Here is a 17561-nt window from a genome sequence, read left to right as displayed (position 1 = left end):
CAAATTATAAATATTAAGTCTGCTGTTTAAAACCAATAAAGAACCAGTGTAGGAGAAGAGTTATTATGTGCAAACAGCGGGAAAACTCTGTATATTCGTGAGCGCATGTTAAAACATCCGTTCCGATTTGAACCTTGTGGCACATAAACACACACATCGACCCGATCACGTTCAGCGTTCATGTAAACACTACAGATTCATCAATCAGAGGGAGTTCAGTGCGGTTAAAACACAAGTTGAATGTTAGCGTAGCCGCTGTTGTGTCTGTGTGGCTAACGCTGTGTGTCAGTCCCCAGCCGGACACTGTTCTCCGCGCGCTTCTTCCTGGTGGTGGTGGAGATCTCCGAGGACGCCCGGTCACTGCTGCACATGTGGCATCTGCAGTTAGACGCCGTTCCCGTCATCATGGGTTAGTAATGGATGTTATTAAGAACAGGGTTTAGCATGTGATGTGACGTGCTTCCTAGCGATCTGGATGCTCAATAGTCAAGTCTTTCCCAGCAGCAGGATCGCTAGTTTAGCAGCTGTTCTGCTCACATTATATTTGACTCAACATTAATCAGATCGTGTCCGTTGTTCCAGAGCAAGCTCAAGCTCCTGCAGAGAGAGAGGCTGTGTCTCCGTCACCCAGCGGCTCGCCCTTCAGCTTTGAGGCGGCCGGCTCACCGCGCGTCCCGCGGCCGAAGCTCGGCACGTCCAACCTGCAGAGCGCCTGCCGCCTCACGCTGACCAACACCAGAGTGTTCAGCCAGGAGCTCGCCGTGCCGCGCGGTGTGCAAGTCATGCGCGTCACTCCTGCTGCAGGTGTGTGTGTGTGTGTGACATGACATCTGTGTGCAGGTCACCCGTGTGTGTGTGTGTGTGTGTGTGTGTGTGTGTGTGTGTGTGTGTGTGTGTGTGTGTGTGTGTGTGTGTGTGTGTGAAGACTAGGGCTGGGTACCGAGTCTCGATACTTTTTAGGTACCGACCGAATTGCCTCGATACTATCGAGTATTGAAAAATGACATGTTGTTCGGTTCCAGATTTCGATACCTAAGGAGTTAACCCGTCAACGTCAGCGCTCAAACACATACATATGAAATGCACAACGACACACATAAAGTCGCTCACGCACATACACGCAAACTCTACACTCACGAGACGCGCGGAACTCTCCGCACACATTCTCATGAGACGCGCGTGCGCATATTCATATGAGACGCAGGCACACACACATAATACCTTAAAGATGTGGAAGAGTCGATCAAAAGTGTGGCTACATTTCTCCAGGCTCGATGCCCACAGCGCGCGATGCAGTGTTTGCGGTAAAATAATTGCTGCAAAGACCAGTACCACGACACACACGATGAAGACCTTGACAGCGCACGGAGTAAACATCAGAGCAGAAAGTTGCTCCGTCTTCGACTGGTAAATGAAGAGATACCTTGTTGATCACTCTGACAGTGTTTATATTGCAATAAATAATAACCTACTGAACGTAGGCTACACTGCCGTTCAAAAATGTGTTGGTTAGTCAGAGTTGTTTTTCAGTAAGGATGCATTAAAGTTATCAAAGGTGACATTAAAACATGTGTAATGTTACAAAATATTTTGTTTTTAAATAAATGCTGTTCTTTTGAATTTTTTATTCATCAAAGAATCATGAAAAAATTATCATAGTTTCCAAAATATTTAGCAGCAAACTGTTTTCATATTTCTGAAGGGTCATGTGACACTGAAGTAATGATTTTGAAAATTCAGCTTTGACATCACAGGAATAAATTACATTTTGAAATATATTCAAATAAGATTTTAAAATGTGTTATGTAATCTTGTTAAAATGGATTTCATAAAATTGGTATCGAAAAAAGTATCGTTAGGAACCGGCAGAAGTGGGTAGAGTATCCAAAAACTGTACTCAAGTAAAAGTACAAGTACTTATAGAAATATTTACTCAAAGTAAAAGTAAAAGTAACAATCTTAATAGTTACTTGAGTAAGAGTAAAAAAGTATCCAATGAGAAAACTACTCAAGTAGCTAGTTAGTTACTTCGGATCATAGGCCTATATGATATATAAAACATGATATTATTTAGATATTTTTTTATTTAAATGACTATTATTATCATAATTAGATAGGCTGTCTTTGCCACAAAAACAGAAGAGACAAGCATTATTTCTGCCATCTGTAGCCCGAAAATCATTGCCTGTCCTTTGGTTTGTATAATAGTAACTTATACAACTACAGTTGGATTATTAGACAATGTCGAAATATAGTGAATCTGCAGAGTTTTGCATTTAAAAGCATGTAAAGGGAAACATTGACAGAGAAGAAAGAGTTCAAACTCTTCACATGTGCTCGCGCTGACCGCTACTGAACATCTGAACACAAACGACGATCAAGCGCACATCGACGGATCTTCTTCTGTCTGTTCTCCAAAATGTAGCTAATGTATATTTCTGCAAGCATGTTTAAACTGGTCAACAGTGTCTAAGGCAGGCAAAGGCATTCGTTTTCAAGTTGAGTTCGCACGCGACTGCGCAATACACACACATTACCGCGGGATGGCGGGTGTTCATTTCATATGTGGACAACGGTAGCTTATTTATTGTATAAAGTAATGTCCAAAAAATGATGCATTTGCAGATTTGCTTTCACTTGACTGTACTGTAGGTCCACAGCCACTTCATCAACGCTCTTGATGTTCTGAAATCTTCCTGTTACGAGTGTGAAGTGAAAGCGCTTCAGACGATTCAGTGCGTGCAGGAAACTGAACAGATCATGATTCACGAACCGATTTAGACAGATTTGACAACTTGTTTGATGAAGTCTTTGAACAGAATCGACTCAAAAGAGTGATTCATTTGTGAATTTAGCATCGCTCATGCCCAGAAAAAAGATAGACAGCGCGCTTGGAACAAACTACGCATTTAACAACGTAGTTTGCATTAAAATAAAGTAACGAGAGCAACGTCGCTCAACGTAATGAAGTAAAAGTACCGTTTTTTGTATTAGAAATGTACTCGAGTAAAAGTAAAAGTACCCACATTTAAATCTACTGTTAAAAGTACATTTTTTCCCAAAAAATACTCAAGTAAATGTAACAAAGTAAATGTAATTCGTTACTACCCACCTCTGGGAACCGGTATCGAAATTGGCACCGGATCGAAAGATTTTGAACAATACCCAGCCCTAGTGAAGACACATGACATCTGTGTGCAGGTCACCCGTGTGTGTGTGTGTGTGTGTGTGTGTGTGAGACAGTTGAGCTCCTCCGTGTGTGTGTGTGTGTGTGTGTGTGTGTGTGTGAGACAGTTGAGCTCCTCCGTGTGTGTGTGTGTGTGTGTGTGTGTGTGTGTGTGTGAGAGACACTTGAGCTCCTTCTGTGAGTTGATGTGCTTCTTACACAGAAAAAGTCAGTCGTGTGTTTATTACTCATGTTTAATCAAAGCTTCAATCTTCTGTTTATTCAGATACGGAGTGTGTGATGCTCAGTGTTTCCTGGAGTGGTGTGTGTTAGCGTTGTGCAGCCCTAATTTATGGCTTATTAATATAAACACGCAATTAGTCGACTAATCAGCTTAAAGGGATAGTTCACTTTAAAATGAAAATTCTGTCATCATATACTCGCCCTCAAGTTGTTTCAAACCTGTATGAGTTTCTCTCTTCTGCTGAACACAAAGGAAGATATTTTGAAGAATGTCGGTAACCAGACAGTTAACTGGTCCCATTGACTTCCATAGTAGGAAAAAAAAATACTATAGCAGTCAATGGGACCAGTTAACTGTCTGTTTACCGACATTCTTCAAAATATCTTCCTTTGTGTTCAGCAGAAGAGAGAAACTCATACAGGTTTGAAACAACTTGAGGGCGAGTATATGATGACAGTTTTAATTTTAAAGTGAACTATCCCTTTAAATGCACGACTACTAGTCGACTAGAAAAATCTTTAATTGAGGGCAGCCCTAATGTGTTCTATGTTTATATATTTTTTTTCTTTCTTTTTTTTTGTATAACTTTTCAGAACAAAGACGAACAGTCAACACAGCTTCTGTTTATATTCTGACAGATTATGTGAAAACATTTGCCTTGCAGGACATCTGAGCTCCTCATCCCTGCAGCCGGCTGGCCGGGCTCCGTACCTGCTGGCCACATCCTGCTCTGACGGGTCGGTCCGGTTCTGGAGGTGCAGCGCCGTCTCCGACCCCGATGGCTCTGGAGAACCGGCGTACATCTGGGAGGAGTGGCCTTTGCTAGTGGAGGACGGCGTGGCTAGCACTAGCGCTCTGAGCGTGAGCGGTCAGATCATGGGTCTCAGTTGCTGCCACACCAGCAGAGTCGCCGTAGCGCACCAGAACAACGGATCCGGTTCTGCCGAGCCCCTCATGAGCGTGAGCGTATTCCAGTGCGACTCCACCGGCGGCTCCCAGTGGATGCTGGAGCAGATCCTGAAGGTCAACGGCTCTTACAGCCCGAGTAGCAATGACTGCGATAAAAGCCTGGCGGTACTGAGGGATGGCTTGCTAAATAATGATTGCTTAGTCGCCGGTGGTAAGAGGCAGGTCCACTTAGACTGGGTGTCCAGAGAAGACGGTTCTCATATCTTAACCGTGGGTCTGGGATCCAAGCTTTACATGTACGGGTTGCTCTCGGGGAAACCTCCGGATCTGGGGCTGTCCGACAGCAGCAGGGAGCACCACGGCTCGCGCCTGGTTCTGCTCAGGGTGGTGGATCTGGTGTCGTCCGTCGAGGGTTCGCTTCCCATTCCGGTCTCTCTGTCTTGGGTGCGGGATGGGATCTTAGTAGTCGGGATGGACTGTGAGATGCACGTGTATTCCCAATGGCAGCCGGCGCTCACCGCCGGAGAGAACAGCACCGGTACCGGCAGCGTGGCGTCTCTGAAACTGGAGGGACTTAGTCCGAACCCTTCTAAAAAGGCTCTCAGCCGGTCCATGACTAGTTTGGCTCAGAAACTCAGTGGAAAGAGAACCGTGTACGACCTCCCGGCTGAGATGGAGGACTCCGGGCTGTTCGAGGCCGCGCACCACCTGTTCCCCACTCTGCCCCAGTACCACCCGGTGCAGCTGCTGGAGCTCATGGACCTCGGGAAGATGCGGCGGGCCAAAGCCATCCTTTCCCATCTTGTAAAGTGCATCGCCGGAGAGATTGTGTCTCTGAAGGACGCCACTGTCAACCAGGAGCGCCGGCTGCGCTCACTCACGATTAGCGCCAGCGGAAGCACCGCCAGAGACCCAAAGATGTTCAGCAAGGGCGAGAGCTCGGACTACACCGAGATCGACTCTATCCCGCCGCTGCCGCTGTACGCGCTGCTAGCCGCCGACGATGAAACGGCCCCCAGTGCCAAAGACAGAGCGGACAGTGCGAGCGCTCACGGCGTCAGTACGTCCAGCCAAAGTGTCGCGTACGATGAGCTCTTCTCCAGCTCCGGCGTCAGCACGGATGACATGGACCCGTTCGATGCGGACGAGGAAGATGCTAGCGCTAAAGTCATTGATCTGTCGAAGTACAGCCCCACGTTCTTCGGCTCGGAGCACGCTCAGGTGCTGTCCGGACACCTGCTTCACTCCAGTCTGCCGGGCCTGACCCGGATGGAGCAGATGTCTCTGATGGCCTTGGCGGACACCATCGCCTCCACCAGCACCGACATCGGAGAGAGTCAAGGCAAAGGCAAAGGTCATTATCTTTATTGATGATTGCAGATGTTCAGTTGTATAGATGTGATCAATCTGGTGTAATGTCTTCAGGTGGAGAGACTCTGGATGAGTGCGGACTGAAGTTCCTGCTGGCCGTTCGCCTGCACACCTTCCTCCTGACGTCTCTGCCCCCGGCTCATCGAGCGCAGCTGTCCTGCCAAGGTATGCTCACAGGGTTGCGATCGATGGTTCTGTATCGTTGTCCCGGAGGATGTGGGGGTGTACTGTGGGAGGAGGATGTGGGGGTGTACTGTGGGAGGAGGATGTGGGGGTGTACTGTGGGAGGAGGATGTGGGGGGTGTACTGTGGGAGGAGGATGTGGGGGTGTACTGTGGGAGGAGGATGTGGGGGTGTACTGTGGGAGGAGGATGTGGGGGTGTACTGTGGGAGGAGGATGTGGGGGTGTATGCTACAACATCATGGGTGTAATTGCCATGGGCTGCATGAACTGATCAGATCTATACCTTGAATGCACAAGGTGAAAATAACCTATCTTTATCTTTAGATAAAGCCTCTCCTAAATGCATGAATTTAAAGGTCCCGTTCTTCGTGATCCCATTTTGTAAACGTTAGCTAGTGTGTGATGTTGCTGTTAGAGTAGGGATGGCGAAAACGGAAACATTTCTTGACCGACCATCGAGCCTCATTAGCCGGTTGAAACCGGTTAACCGATTAGTTTAAAATATGTTGCGCTATTTGGAATAACAGCCATTTCGAGCCGCGCCTGCAATTTCGCAACTCTGTCGCATCTCTCTGCCGCTCTGCCTCCCGCTCACACACACACACACACACACACACACACACACACACACACACACACACACACACACACACACACTGCCCTGGCACCGCCCTTCCACTCACACTCTGCCTCCTGCTCACACACACACACACAAACACACACACCGGCGCCGCCCTCCCGCTAACACACACACACACACACACACACACACACCCCGGCGCCGCCCTCCCGCACGCACACACACACACACACACTGCCCAGGCGCCGCCCTTCCACTCTCGTCACTTTTTTAAAATTCCCAACAGTGTAAAACATGAGTACCGCTAACGCGGCGCCGAGGAGCTTGTATGTAATCGGAGGACAATGGCTCCTTAGTTTTGAAATGGTTCGGGTACAAGCTGATCGCGTTGAAAATAAAGGCGCTTGTCTAGCGTTAGCAGCTCAGTTGAAACATTGCCGCGGCTCATTTCAGAAAATGACAGCTCCGAAGAGACGCCGCTTTAGTTTGAGGCAGTGCTAACAATAATAAAGAAAGATGATGATCATCACCTGATCTGTTACCACTGAAATGTAGATGTAATGTATTTCCATATTTAAGCGCTGTATCACACAACTTACATCGGTGTCATTCTTTGCGGTCCCACACACACTCCTCTTCTCTGCACGCTTCCTCCTGTCGTCTGCGCTGGCTCTACCCTCGAGTGTGTGAGCCTGTAGCCTTTACTTTTCGCAAACTTTGTGAGCGTGCGAACCCAAACGCTGTGAGCGCGCGCCAAATGTTTTTATTGGTTTATTAAGTACAAACGGGCGAGTTATGAAAAATTGAGTGAGAGGGATTTGTTCACTTCACACAAAAAGATCTTGGAATGAGACGGCTAACTGTAGTAGCGTTTAGTCCACTGTCTATAATAGACTAATTTAGAGATCACTTTTTTTTTTTTTTTTTACAGACTACCGACAACTTTGATCGGTTAGTGTTGATACGGTCAACCATCGGTCAAACGGTCACCGGTTAACATCCCTATGTTAGAGCATAAATAATACCTGTAAAATTATAAAGCCAAGCGAGATATTTGATTTAACAGAAGTCCCCTTGCAAAGCCTCCAGCGAGCGGCCGGTTCAGACTACATCCTCTACTTCCTGCTTTAATGAGGTCACTAGAACAGTTTTAGACTAGCCTCCGCATACAGGAATACACACAAAAGGGGCGTGGTCTTGTTGCACTCCTACAGAGAAGAGGAAGAGTTGTGTTTGTAGAGTGTGTGTCGCATGTCGTCGAGACGCTGTTATTTTCATCACCTTTGTTTGGCCATGTTCACAACAACACTGAGCGCATGCGTCTCCACGTTACGGTCAGAGGCGTGACCTCTCCGGGCAACGTGCGCTAAGCTACTGTCCAATCACAACACAGGAACCGCTGGCACAATCAGAACTCATTACGTATTTCTGAAGGAGGGACTTCATAGAACAAGGAAGTCATCAGCTCGTTTTTAGCACAGTGAAAACAGCGGTATACAGATAAGTACATTTTGTGAAAAATACTGTGTTTTTTACACGCGAAACATGAACACATGTTATATTGCACACTGTACACACAATCAAAGCTTCAATAACACAGGAAAAACGGGACGTTTAAATGCAAATCTCGGCTGTGATATGCCGTGGTCTCTGAAAGGCCCTTGAGCTCAGTAACTCCATATCTGCATCTGCTCTGCAGGGCTGTCCACCTGCCACTACGCCTGGGCGTTCCACTCCGAGGCGGAAGAGGAGCTGCTCAACATGCTGCCGGCGCTGCAGAAGGCAGACCCCACGTGGCCGGAGCTGAGGGCCATGGGCGTGGGCTGGTGGCTGCGCAGCACCAATAAACTGCGCAGATGCATTGAGAAGGTCTGATGAAACTCATCTCATTTTCTATGCATATTAAGTGAGTGGATTTTGCCAGAATTGGTGCATGTGGGGAAACTTGAGGAAATAAAACGTTCATGTTTGCATTCTGTTTTAATGTGTTGGAGATGCATGCACTCTGTCTGTGTGATTATTTACTTTCTCCAGTAAATGCTTCTTGATTTAAGAATGTTTGGACTGGAAAAAATGCATTTCTTACTTACTTTTGTCTTGTTTCCAGTCCAAATATCCAAACATTCTTAAATCAAGAAGCATTTACTAGATGAGTAAAATGACAAGAAAAGAATATCTTGTTTTCTAAAAAAAAATGTCATTAAATTGCATAAATTATCTATCTGGCAATGGGGTAAGAAAAAAACCCTAATTCAAATGGAAACCAAGATTATTTTTCTGACCCCATTGGCAGATAATTCTGCTTATTTTAAGCAAAAACTCACTTTTGATTTTTTTATTTAATCAGAAAAGGAGATTTTCTTATGTCATTTTACTCATCAAGTAAATGCTTCTTGATTTAAGAATGTTTAGATATTTGGACTGCAGAGATTTTTGCAGTATAAAGAGTTATTGAAGGCCAAACTTAGTCTTTATCAAACTTAGCTAATAACTGGGATAGCATGACCTTCACTCAAGCATCTAATATCCCTAAATTCATGACCTCTCCTACACAGATTGTCCAATCTGCTTATTGTTCTTCTGTGTGCATCAGATGCACGTCTTAAGCCACTACATCCAACGAAGTTTGAGATCACTAAACTAGACTTTTGTCATGCAAGACTTCAATGTCATTTGAAAGCGTTAGACAAATCAGGAAAGCGGCGGAGCATCTCGGGCGCATTGAGTGCTTGTTTAAAAGCTGATCATACGTTTGCAGCTTTACTTGTGCTTCTGAAACCCACACATGTTAATGACGCGTGATCCTCTCTCTCCCACAGGTAGCTAAAGCTGCTTATCAGAGGAACACCGACCCGTTAGACGCAGCCTTGTTTTATCTGTCCATGAAGAAGAAGGCTGTGGTGTGGGGACTGTACAGGTAACTTGCACACACGTTGAAGAGTCATTCCCCCGTCAGCACGGCTTCCGTTCACGGAGAGCTTCTGTGTGTTGAAGGTCCCACCAGAACTCAAAGATGACCTCGTTCTTCAGCAATAACTTCAGTGAAGACCGCTGGAGGAAAGCGGCTCTGAAGAACGCCTTCTCTCTGCTCGGAAAACAGCGCTTCCAACATTCTGCGGCGTTCTTTCTGCTGGCCGGATCCCTGAAAGATGCTGTTGAGGTGTGCCAGTCTGTCATGCAGTAGATCAGTGCTTCCCAATCTGGGGTCTTGCCGTTCATCTAACTCTACCCTGCCTAATTCTGTGCAGGTTTGTATAGAGAAGATGCAGGACCTCCAGCTGGCGCTGGTCATCTGCCGACTGTACGAGTCTGAGTTCGAGATGTCCTGCACCTACAAGCGAATCCTGCAGAGGCACGTGTTGGGTCATGACCCCCAGATGGCGCCGCACCGGGACCCGTTCTTGCGCAGCATGGCATTCTGGGTATTAGACGACTACAGCAGGGCACTGGACACTCTGCTGGAGCAGCCCAGTGAAGGTGAGAGACGAGACTCAATCAAACACTGAGGGCTTTTCATGTTCGATTCATGTGGATTTAAGTGCAAACCGCGATTTGTTGTGTGAAAACAAACTGGCCTGATTTGATTGCTGTTGCTTATTACAAATTTCTTAAAGGGGACATATCATGAACATCTGACTTTTCCCGTGTTTAAGGCGAGACACTACAGGTGAATAGGGTAAAATTGAAATGAAACTTCCTCAGTTGATTACTTACACAAGTTCATAAAAAAATGTATAGACAAGTTTTTGAAATTTGTATGTTTAATTATGCAAATTAGACATTATCTCATTAAATATGTGCAGTTTTGCATATATTTTTGTTAGATAGATCTGAACATATGATAAAGCCAGGTGGAAAATATTTTTTTTCATTTTGATTACACACAAGATGAATAAGATGTTCAGAGGGATTTCAGGAGATATGCTTTCATGACCTAGGAAATCTAAATATTCTGTCCATAGCCTTAAAAAATTGATTTTTGCCATATTTTTTTATTAAAATGTCACATAAATCAGGCCAGGAATGATTTATTAACAAATCCCTCTGAACATATCTTCAGAATACTGCTAAGTGTGTAACTGGAGAGTTTGGTGTACATCGGCTGAGATGTTTCTACTGGAGAATGACAAAAAACTCATTTTGAGAAAAAGGCATTTAAAGATTTGTAATGTAAAAAAATACTTTTTTAGTGGAAACAACTATTTACTGACACAATATCTCATCAAATCATTAGCAACAACAATACAAACCACCTAAATCACATCAAAACTTATAAACACAGCATTTATGGCCTTTAACTGAGCAGAAAAACAGTCAAACACACACATCTGAATGTCAGAGCGCGTCACGTGATGCTTCTGAACCAATCACGCTGTCAGACATTTACATCAGCCAATGAGATTTCACTTTTAGAGTTAAATGCCCATTGTACTTTCACGATTGGTTGCTGATTAAAAGGAAATGACCATATTTGGATCGACAGCATTGTACAGCAGAGAGAGAGAGAGCTTCACAGCGGTGTGTGTGATTAAAGGAAGAAGACCGAGATCACGGATCATGATGATTTATAACGACAACTTTTGTTGAATTTCGGAGAAATCTACAGACGCAAATAGACAAAGTTAGTAAAATAAAGACCTAAATGTGTATTTTGGACTTTTTTTCACCACAAGTCTGAAAGAAGATGTTATTGAAGACAAATAGCCCAAAATCTCAAAATTGACCAGTGAAAAAAAACTATGTTTTTGCCTGCCGTGTCTCGCCTTAAGTGCAATAATCAGGATCATCAATGAGTAAATGATGTCCGAAGCCCAACTACGCCTTTAATCCTCGCTGATAACACAGTTAATCTGCGGTGACGGAGTGTAAATGTGCAAACGGACACACACAACGGCCACACTCATTTGACCAGAATCTGCTTCCTCTACAAATGTCACATGTCGGGCCGGTGCGAGCGCACGTCACATGAGCGTCACATTCAGGGGTTATTCTCTCGTTATGAGACGGAGCGATTACAGGACGAGCAAATGCTGCACAGAGAAACATTCTGTGCCATAGAGTTAAATCAGTGTAGAAGAAGCCAGAAGTAGGTCAGAAACACACACACACCTGTAACTGTGTCCGTCACAGAGACACTGATAGATGCAGGCCGACAGAGAAGCTGCCAGTGTGTGCATCACGAAGATCTGCAGCAGAATATTTGTTCCGTGTATAATATTGCATTTAATATTGCTACGTCATTACGCTATTGCTACGTCATTACACTATTGCTACGTCATTACACTATTGCTACGTCATTACACTATTGCTACGTCATTACACTATTGCTACGTCATTACACTATTGCTACGTCATTACACTATTGCTACGTCATTACACTATTGCTACGTCATTACACTATTGCTACGTCATTACACTATTGCTACATCATTGCGCTATTGCTACGTCATCATTACACTATTGCGTTCTGAGATATTTGGCAGATAATTGTTCTTGTTTCAAGCACAAAGTCACTTAATTTTGATATATATTTCAGTAATTTTGCATCTCTTGTCAATGTATCTTGATTTAAGCATGAGATATTTTACTGAAAAACAAGACTTGTTTAGAAAATGTTTTGCAGTCCGCAGAGAAAAACATAAATGAAACTAGTACATCGATGAACACGAATGAAAAGAGGTTTCCTCCTCATGTGCTTCCAAACTGAGCCATTGAATGTTATTGACACCAGTCGATCTCTTCCAGGAGCCGCCGGCTCGTCTCCCTGTGACCCTGCCGTGTTCAACTTCTACACGTTCCTGCGCTCGCACCCGCTGCTCCTGCGCCGCCACTACGGCTCCTCGGAGAAACCTCGAGTGTGTCTGCCGGTCGAGGGCCGCGAGGTCGACTCCATCAGCCTCACCGAGAGGCGGCTCTTCTTCAGCGCGGCGCACACACACCTGCAGGCCGGCTGCCCCATGCTGGCGCTAGAGGTGCTCTCCAAAATGCCGAAAGTTGTTAAGCGCTCGAAGGCGCGGGAGAACCGGCCCGTGTCGTGGAGCGCCTCTGAAGGCCTGGAGAAGCAGGACTGGCCTCAGCCGGTTCTCAACGGCTTCCAGTCGGCGTCCTCGCTCTCGTCTCCCAGAGAGGACAGTCATTCGGACTCGGTCCTGAGCTTCGACTGGAGCCAGCCCTCCCTCGCTCTGCAGGACGAGCCTCTCGAGATGAAGTGGGACTCGGACGACTCGGACGGGGAAGAATCAGGACTGGCGATGAAGACCGTTCACCCAGAGAACAGCGGAGACGCTCCGGTAGGCACAACTAATCGAGTTTAGAATCGCATCCAATTAAAAGTTTGTGTTTGCATAATATATGTGTGTACTGTGTATAATGACTTTGTACATGCAAAAATGGATCGACAGTTCTGATTTTTATCCTAATCGTGCAGGTCTCGGCCTCCACCCCGACGGACCGCGGAGATTCTCCCGCCCTGACCGAGGACATCCTCGCGGCCCGGCTGAAGTTCAGCTCCTGCCTGAAGATCCTGAGCTCGGAGTTACGGACTCTCTCCACGGGCTACGAGCTGGACGGCGGGAAGCTGCGGCATCAGCTGTGCCACTGGCTGGAGCGCGAGGTGTCGGCCCTGCAGAGCGTCTGCGGGTACAACCCGTTCCTCCAGACCCCGCCCGAGGGCATCTCCTGCCTACAGACCCCGGACTCCTCGGACCTGAGCCGGCGGGAGGATCTGGGTCGGGAGGACCAGCGCCGGCGCAGGCTGTGGCTGAAGAGGAACCAGCCCTTGCTCCGCATCTTCCTCAGTTACTGCAGCCTCCACGGCTCTCACGGGGGAGGACTGGCCTCCGTCAGGATGGAGCTCATTCTGCTCCTGCAGGAGTCCCAGCAGGTAACGGGGTTTACAGGGATAGTTCACCCAAAAATGAAAATCAGCCCATGATTTACTCGCCCTCAAGCCATCCTTTCAGACGAATACAATCTGAGTTATATTAAAAATGTCCTGGCTCTTCCAAGCTTTATAATGGCAGTGAATGGCTGTTTATGTTTTGAAATCCATAAAAGTGCATCTATCCATTAGGGCTGGGACGGTTACCGCATTACCACGGTCTGAGCTCGTCACCGTCATCACCGCAAAAAACAAAAAACAAACATTGGTCTGCACGTGTGTGCACGTTGTGTCTAATGACACTGTGTCTTACATGGATTCAAGGTTTTCTAAACAAACCTTATCAAAAGATGGAGAAAATCCGACCTTTCATGAGTTGGGAACGCAATGTTTCATGACGCATAATAGATTTCCTTCTAGAGATGCGCGGATAGGCTATTATTTCATCCGCAGCCGCATCACAAAACTCATCATCCATTCACCATCCATCCGCACCAACGTTTTTTAACCAATTTTCAAAACCGCACCCGCTCGCAATCCGCTGATTGTTTTAAGGTCTATGGGCGATGCAGGCGCTGCTGCCGTGAGCCGCGGGGCTAGAAGGCTCCTGGCTGTTCTAGAATGGAGACTGATCCAATGCAGCAAAGATATTTAACGGCTAAAGTCCGTAGTATAGCCTATTGGCCATGTTGGGACAAAAATAAATCAATATTTTCACAGAGTAAAGTCTTCTCTACGAAATGCAATGCAAGAGATCGCACAGACGCCTCCACGTCCTGATTAAAATTAAGATACAATTTATACAAAACGAAATTCAATTTAAAGAAAGTTTTTCTACAAAACAAACTTAATAAAGTGGTCAAAATCATTTGGGGCGGTTTACCGCTATACCGCGGGAATTTCTTGCTTTTCAACCGCGGTAAGAAAAAATCCATACCGTCCCAGCCCTACTATCCATCGTAAAAGTGCATCTGTCCATCATAAAACTGCATCTGTCCATCATAAAAGTGCATCTGTCCATCATAAAAGTGCATCTATCCATCAGAAAAGTGCATCTATCCATCATAAAAGTGCATCTGTCCATCATAAAAGTGCATCTGTCCATCATAAAAGTGCATCTGTCCATCATAAAAGTGCATTTATCCATCAAAAAAGTACATCTAATGATGCATGATGAGGTGATCGCGCCGACCAGGAGGAGTTAAATGTGTGCTGACCTCGGTTGAAACTGTATGAAAACTAAAACCAAAACTTACCTGTGTGTTTTGTCTGTGTTTTCGTCAGGACGATGGTCTGCAGATCTCTGTTCCCGCCCTGCAGAACGTCTCTGTTCCTCTTCTTCTTGCATGGACCGCCAACTCCAAAACTGTGGTGGCCAATCCCATAGTGCACCTCACTAATCTGACCCATGACCTCCTGCACACCATCAACGCTCTCGACGCGCCTCCACAACCGGACGTCGTCAACAACGAGGTAAAGCGCAGATCAGTTTCTGTCTCGTTTTCCAGCACAAATATCTAAACATCTTTAAATCAAGATACATTTACTGGAGAAGAAGCAAAATGACTGAAGATATTAAGATTAAGTGTTTGTGCTTATTAAAGGTGCATTGTGTAAGTTTTAGCAGCATCTAGTGGTGAGGTTGTGAATTGCACCCAACAGAAGTTGCCGTGGCCGACAGGAAGTGATGTCGTCGTCTGAGACAGCAGAGATTAGCCAGTTAGCAATGAGGTTTCTTTACAAAGATAAATTAAGAAATTATGTTTACGTAATTATTCAGTAAAACGATGTTATTGGGAATGTTATTGTCACTTGTTCATCATTGTGTCAGTGTTTTATTGGCTGACTTTAGCTCGCTTCTTATGAAGAACAACATAGTGAGGAAACGCGTTTGTCCGTTCAGGGCCACCGTACACACATGTGGATGTAAGCGGACCCGCAGTGTGTGTAGAGAGAAACGCCTCATTCTAAGCTAATAACAACATAACGGTTCATTATGGAAGATCTTTATACACCACTGGAAACATAGTTATGTGTATGATATTGCATTTCTGTCAACAGATCCTCCTAAATATTACACACTGCACCTTTAATAATATTACACACTGCACCTTTAATAATATTACACACTGCACCTTTAATAATATTACACACTGCACCTTTAATAATATTACACACTGCACCTTTAATAATATTACACACTGCACCTTTAATAATATTACACACTGCACCTTTAATAATATTACACACTGCACCTTTAAAATAAGAACAAATATCTGCCAATGGAGTCAGAAATCTGGTCTTAACTCGAAGGCAGATTATTTGTGCTGGCGAGCGGCAGGAGCGCTGAGGAAGAGCCTGATTTCTGCAGTGAATGACGTGTTGTTACTGTGATGATCCTCTAACGCGTCTTCTTCTGCTGCAGATCTTCGTGATGCACACACTGGCAGCTTCTCTGTCGGCCTGCATCTATCAGTGTCTCTGTGACGGACACAGTTACAGGTGTGTGTGTGTTTCTGACCTACTTCTGGCTTCTTCTACACTGATTTAACTCTATGGCACAGAATGTTTCTCTGTGCAGCATTTGCTCGTCCTGTAATCGCTCCGTCTCATAACGAGAGAATAACCCCTGAATGTGACGCTCATGTGACGTGCGCTCGCACCGGCCCGACATGTGACATTTGTAGAGGAAGCAGATTCTGGTCCAATGAGTGTGGCCGTTGTGTGTGTCCGTTTGCACATTTACACTCCGTCACTGCAGTTAACTGTGTTATCAGCGAGGATTAAAGGCGTAGTTGGGCTTCGGTCATCATTTACTCAGCCTCATGTCGTCTCAAACCCACATGACTTTCTTTCTCAATGCTCACGTTGCTCTGAATGAATTGAGACCAGGGAGAGAGAAGCCCGTTTCCACCACATAATAAAAAAAATCATGCTTTGGTAAATTGTTATTATGACATAAAATGTCTAAATTATTACAATATTCTAAATTATGAGATAAATTATTTTTAAAAAATATATTCACTATGGAAATTAATGGGAGAGTTTCCTCTAGTGGAGGCGTTTGGTACTGCAGCCGAACATCATCTCACTGGAAGATCACATTTTGAACACAACTTGTTTAGATTTATGGCTTTGATTTTCTTGCAGTTTTAACGCGATTAAAACGTGATCTTGGAAATATATATTTCATATCAAAATGGAAAATAGTATTTTTGTGCATTTTTCATAACAATACACGTAAAATTATTTTACTTTTTTAAATTTCACTTTTCTCACTTCAGCAATAATCTGCCAAGTGTCGTGTTTTAAAAGAGATCAAACTTCAGTCTATCTCTCTAAAGCACTCAGGTCTATGCTCAAAACGTGAATAAATGGATTATAAATACAGCGTAAATATAATTTGGTATAAAAAAAAATACATTCATTTCATTGACAAAACCAAAAAAATTCTGTAATTTTGACGGACACGTGAAGCGCACCAGTGCCTGCACGCTCATGTCTGATTGTCTGATGTCTGTTTTTCACCAGCCATGTAAACCCGTTCACGGGCATCACGTACCAGAGCGTCCTGATTACCCATCAGCCCCCGGTGAGGAGCGTCAGCATGGAGGAGCCCGTCCTGCCCAACACTGCTCCTGCGCAGTGGCCCGGTAAAGCCCAGTGTGACCTCTGACCCCGGACTGATCTGTGTGTGTGTGTGTGCAGGTGTGAGTGTCTGACTGTCATCTCGAGACTCTTGGACTGATCTGTGTGTGTGTGTTTGTGTGTGTGTGTGTGTGTGTCGGTGTGTGTGTGTGTGTGTGTGTGTGTGTGTGTCTGTGTTTGTGTGTGTGTGCAGGTGTGAGTGTCTGACTGTCATCTCGAGACTCTTGGACTGATCTGTGTGTGTGTGTGTGTGTGTGTGTGTGTGTGTGTGTCTGTGTGTGTGTGCAGGTGTGAGTGTCTGACTGTCATCTCGAGACTCTTGGACTGATCTGTGTGTGTGTGTGTGTGTGTGTGTGTGTGTGTGTGTGTCTGTGTGTGTGTGTGTGTGCAGGTGTGAGTGTCTGACTGTCATCTCGATACTCTTGGACTGATCTGTGTGTGTGTGTGTGTGTGTGTGTGTGTGCAGGTGTGAGTGTCTGACTGTCATCTCGAGACTCTTGGACTGATCTGTGTGTGTGTGTGTGTGTGTGTGTGTGTGCAGGTGTGAGTGTCTGACTGTCATCTCGATGCTCTTGGACT

General features: G+C 45.4%; 1 protein-coding gene across 1 annotated transcript in view; it reads left to right on the top strand.

The window, feature by feature from the left end:
- Window positions 1-17561, top strand: part of dmxl1 (Dmx like 1) — a 59041-nt gene that overhangs the window by 23718 nt on the left and 17762 nt on the right. Inside the window, exons 17-29 of the mRNA XM_079636616.1 lie at window positions 290-409; window positions 583-804; window positions 4075-5673; window positions 5745-5855; window positions 8154-8323; window positions 9274-9371; window positions 9449-9614; window positions 9703-9931; window positions 12200-12744; window positions 12882-13337; window positions 14619-14807; window positions 15760-15836; window positions 16866-16987. Of these exons, the coding sequence (XP_079492742.1) occupies window positions 290-409; window positions 583-804; window positions 4075-5673; window positions 5745-5855; window positions 8154-8323; window positions 9274-9371; window positions 9449-9614; window positions 9703-9931; window positions 12200-12744; window positions 12882-13337; window positions 14619-14807; window positions 15760-15836; window positions 16866-16987 (4104 nt within the window). The remainder of the gene's footprint in view (window positions 1-289; window positions 410-582; window positions 805-4074; window positions 5674-5744; window positions 5856-8153; window positions 8324-9273; window positions 9372-9448; window positions 9615-9702; window positions 9932-12199; window positions 12745-12881; window positions 13338-14618; window positions 14808-15759; window positions 15837-16865; window positions 16988-17561) is intronic.

Source organism: Phoxinus phoxinus (genome assembly GCF_949152265.1).
Source record: "Phoxinus phoxinus genome assembly, chromosome: 15".
NCBI classification, from domain to species: domain Eukaryota; kingdom Metazoa; phylum Chordata; class Actinopteri; order Cypriniformes; family Leuciscidae; genus Phoxinus; species Phoxinus phoxinus.
Note: the sequence above shows the minus strand (reverse complement) of the source record. Positions and strands in the feature narration are given on the sequence as shown.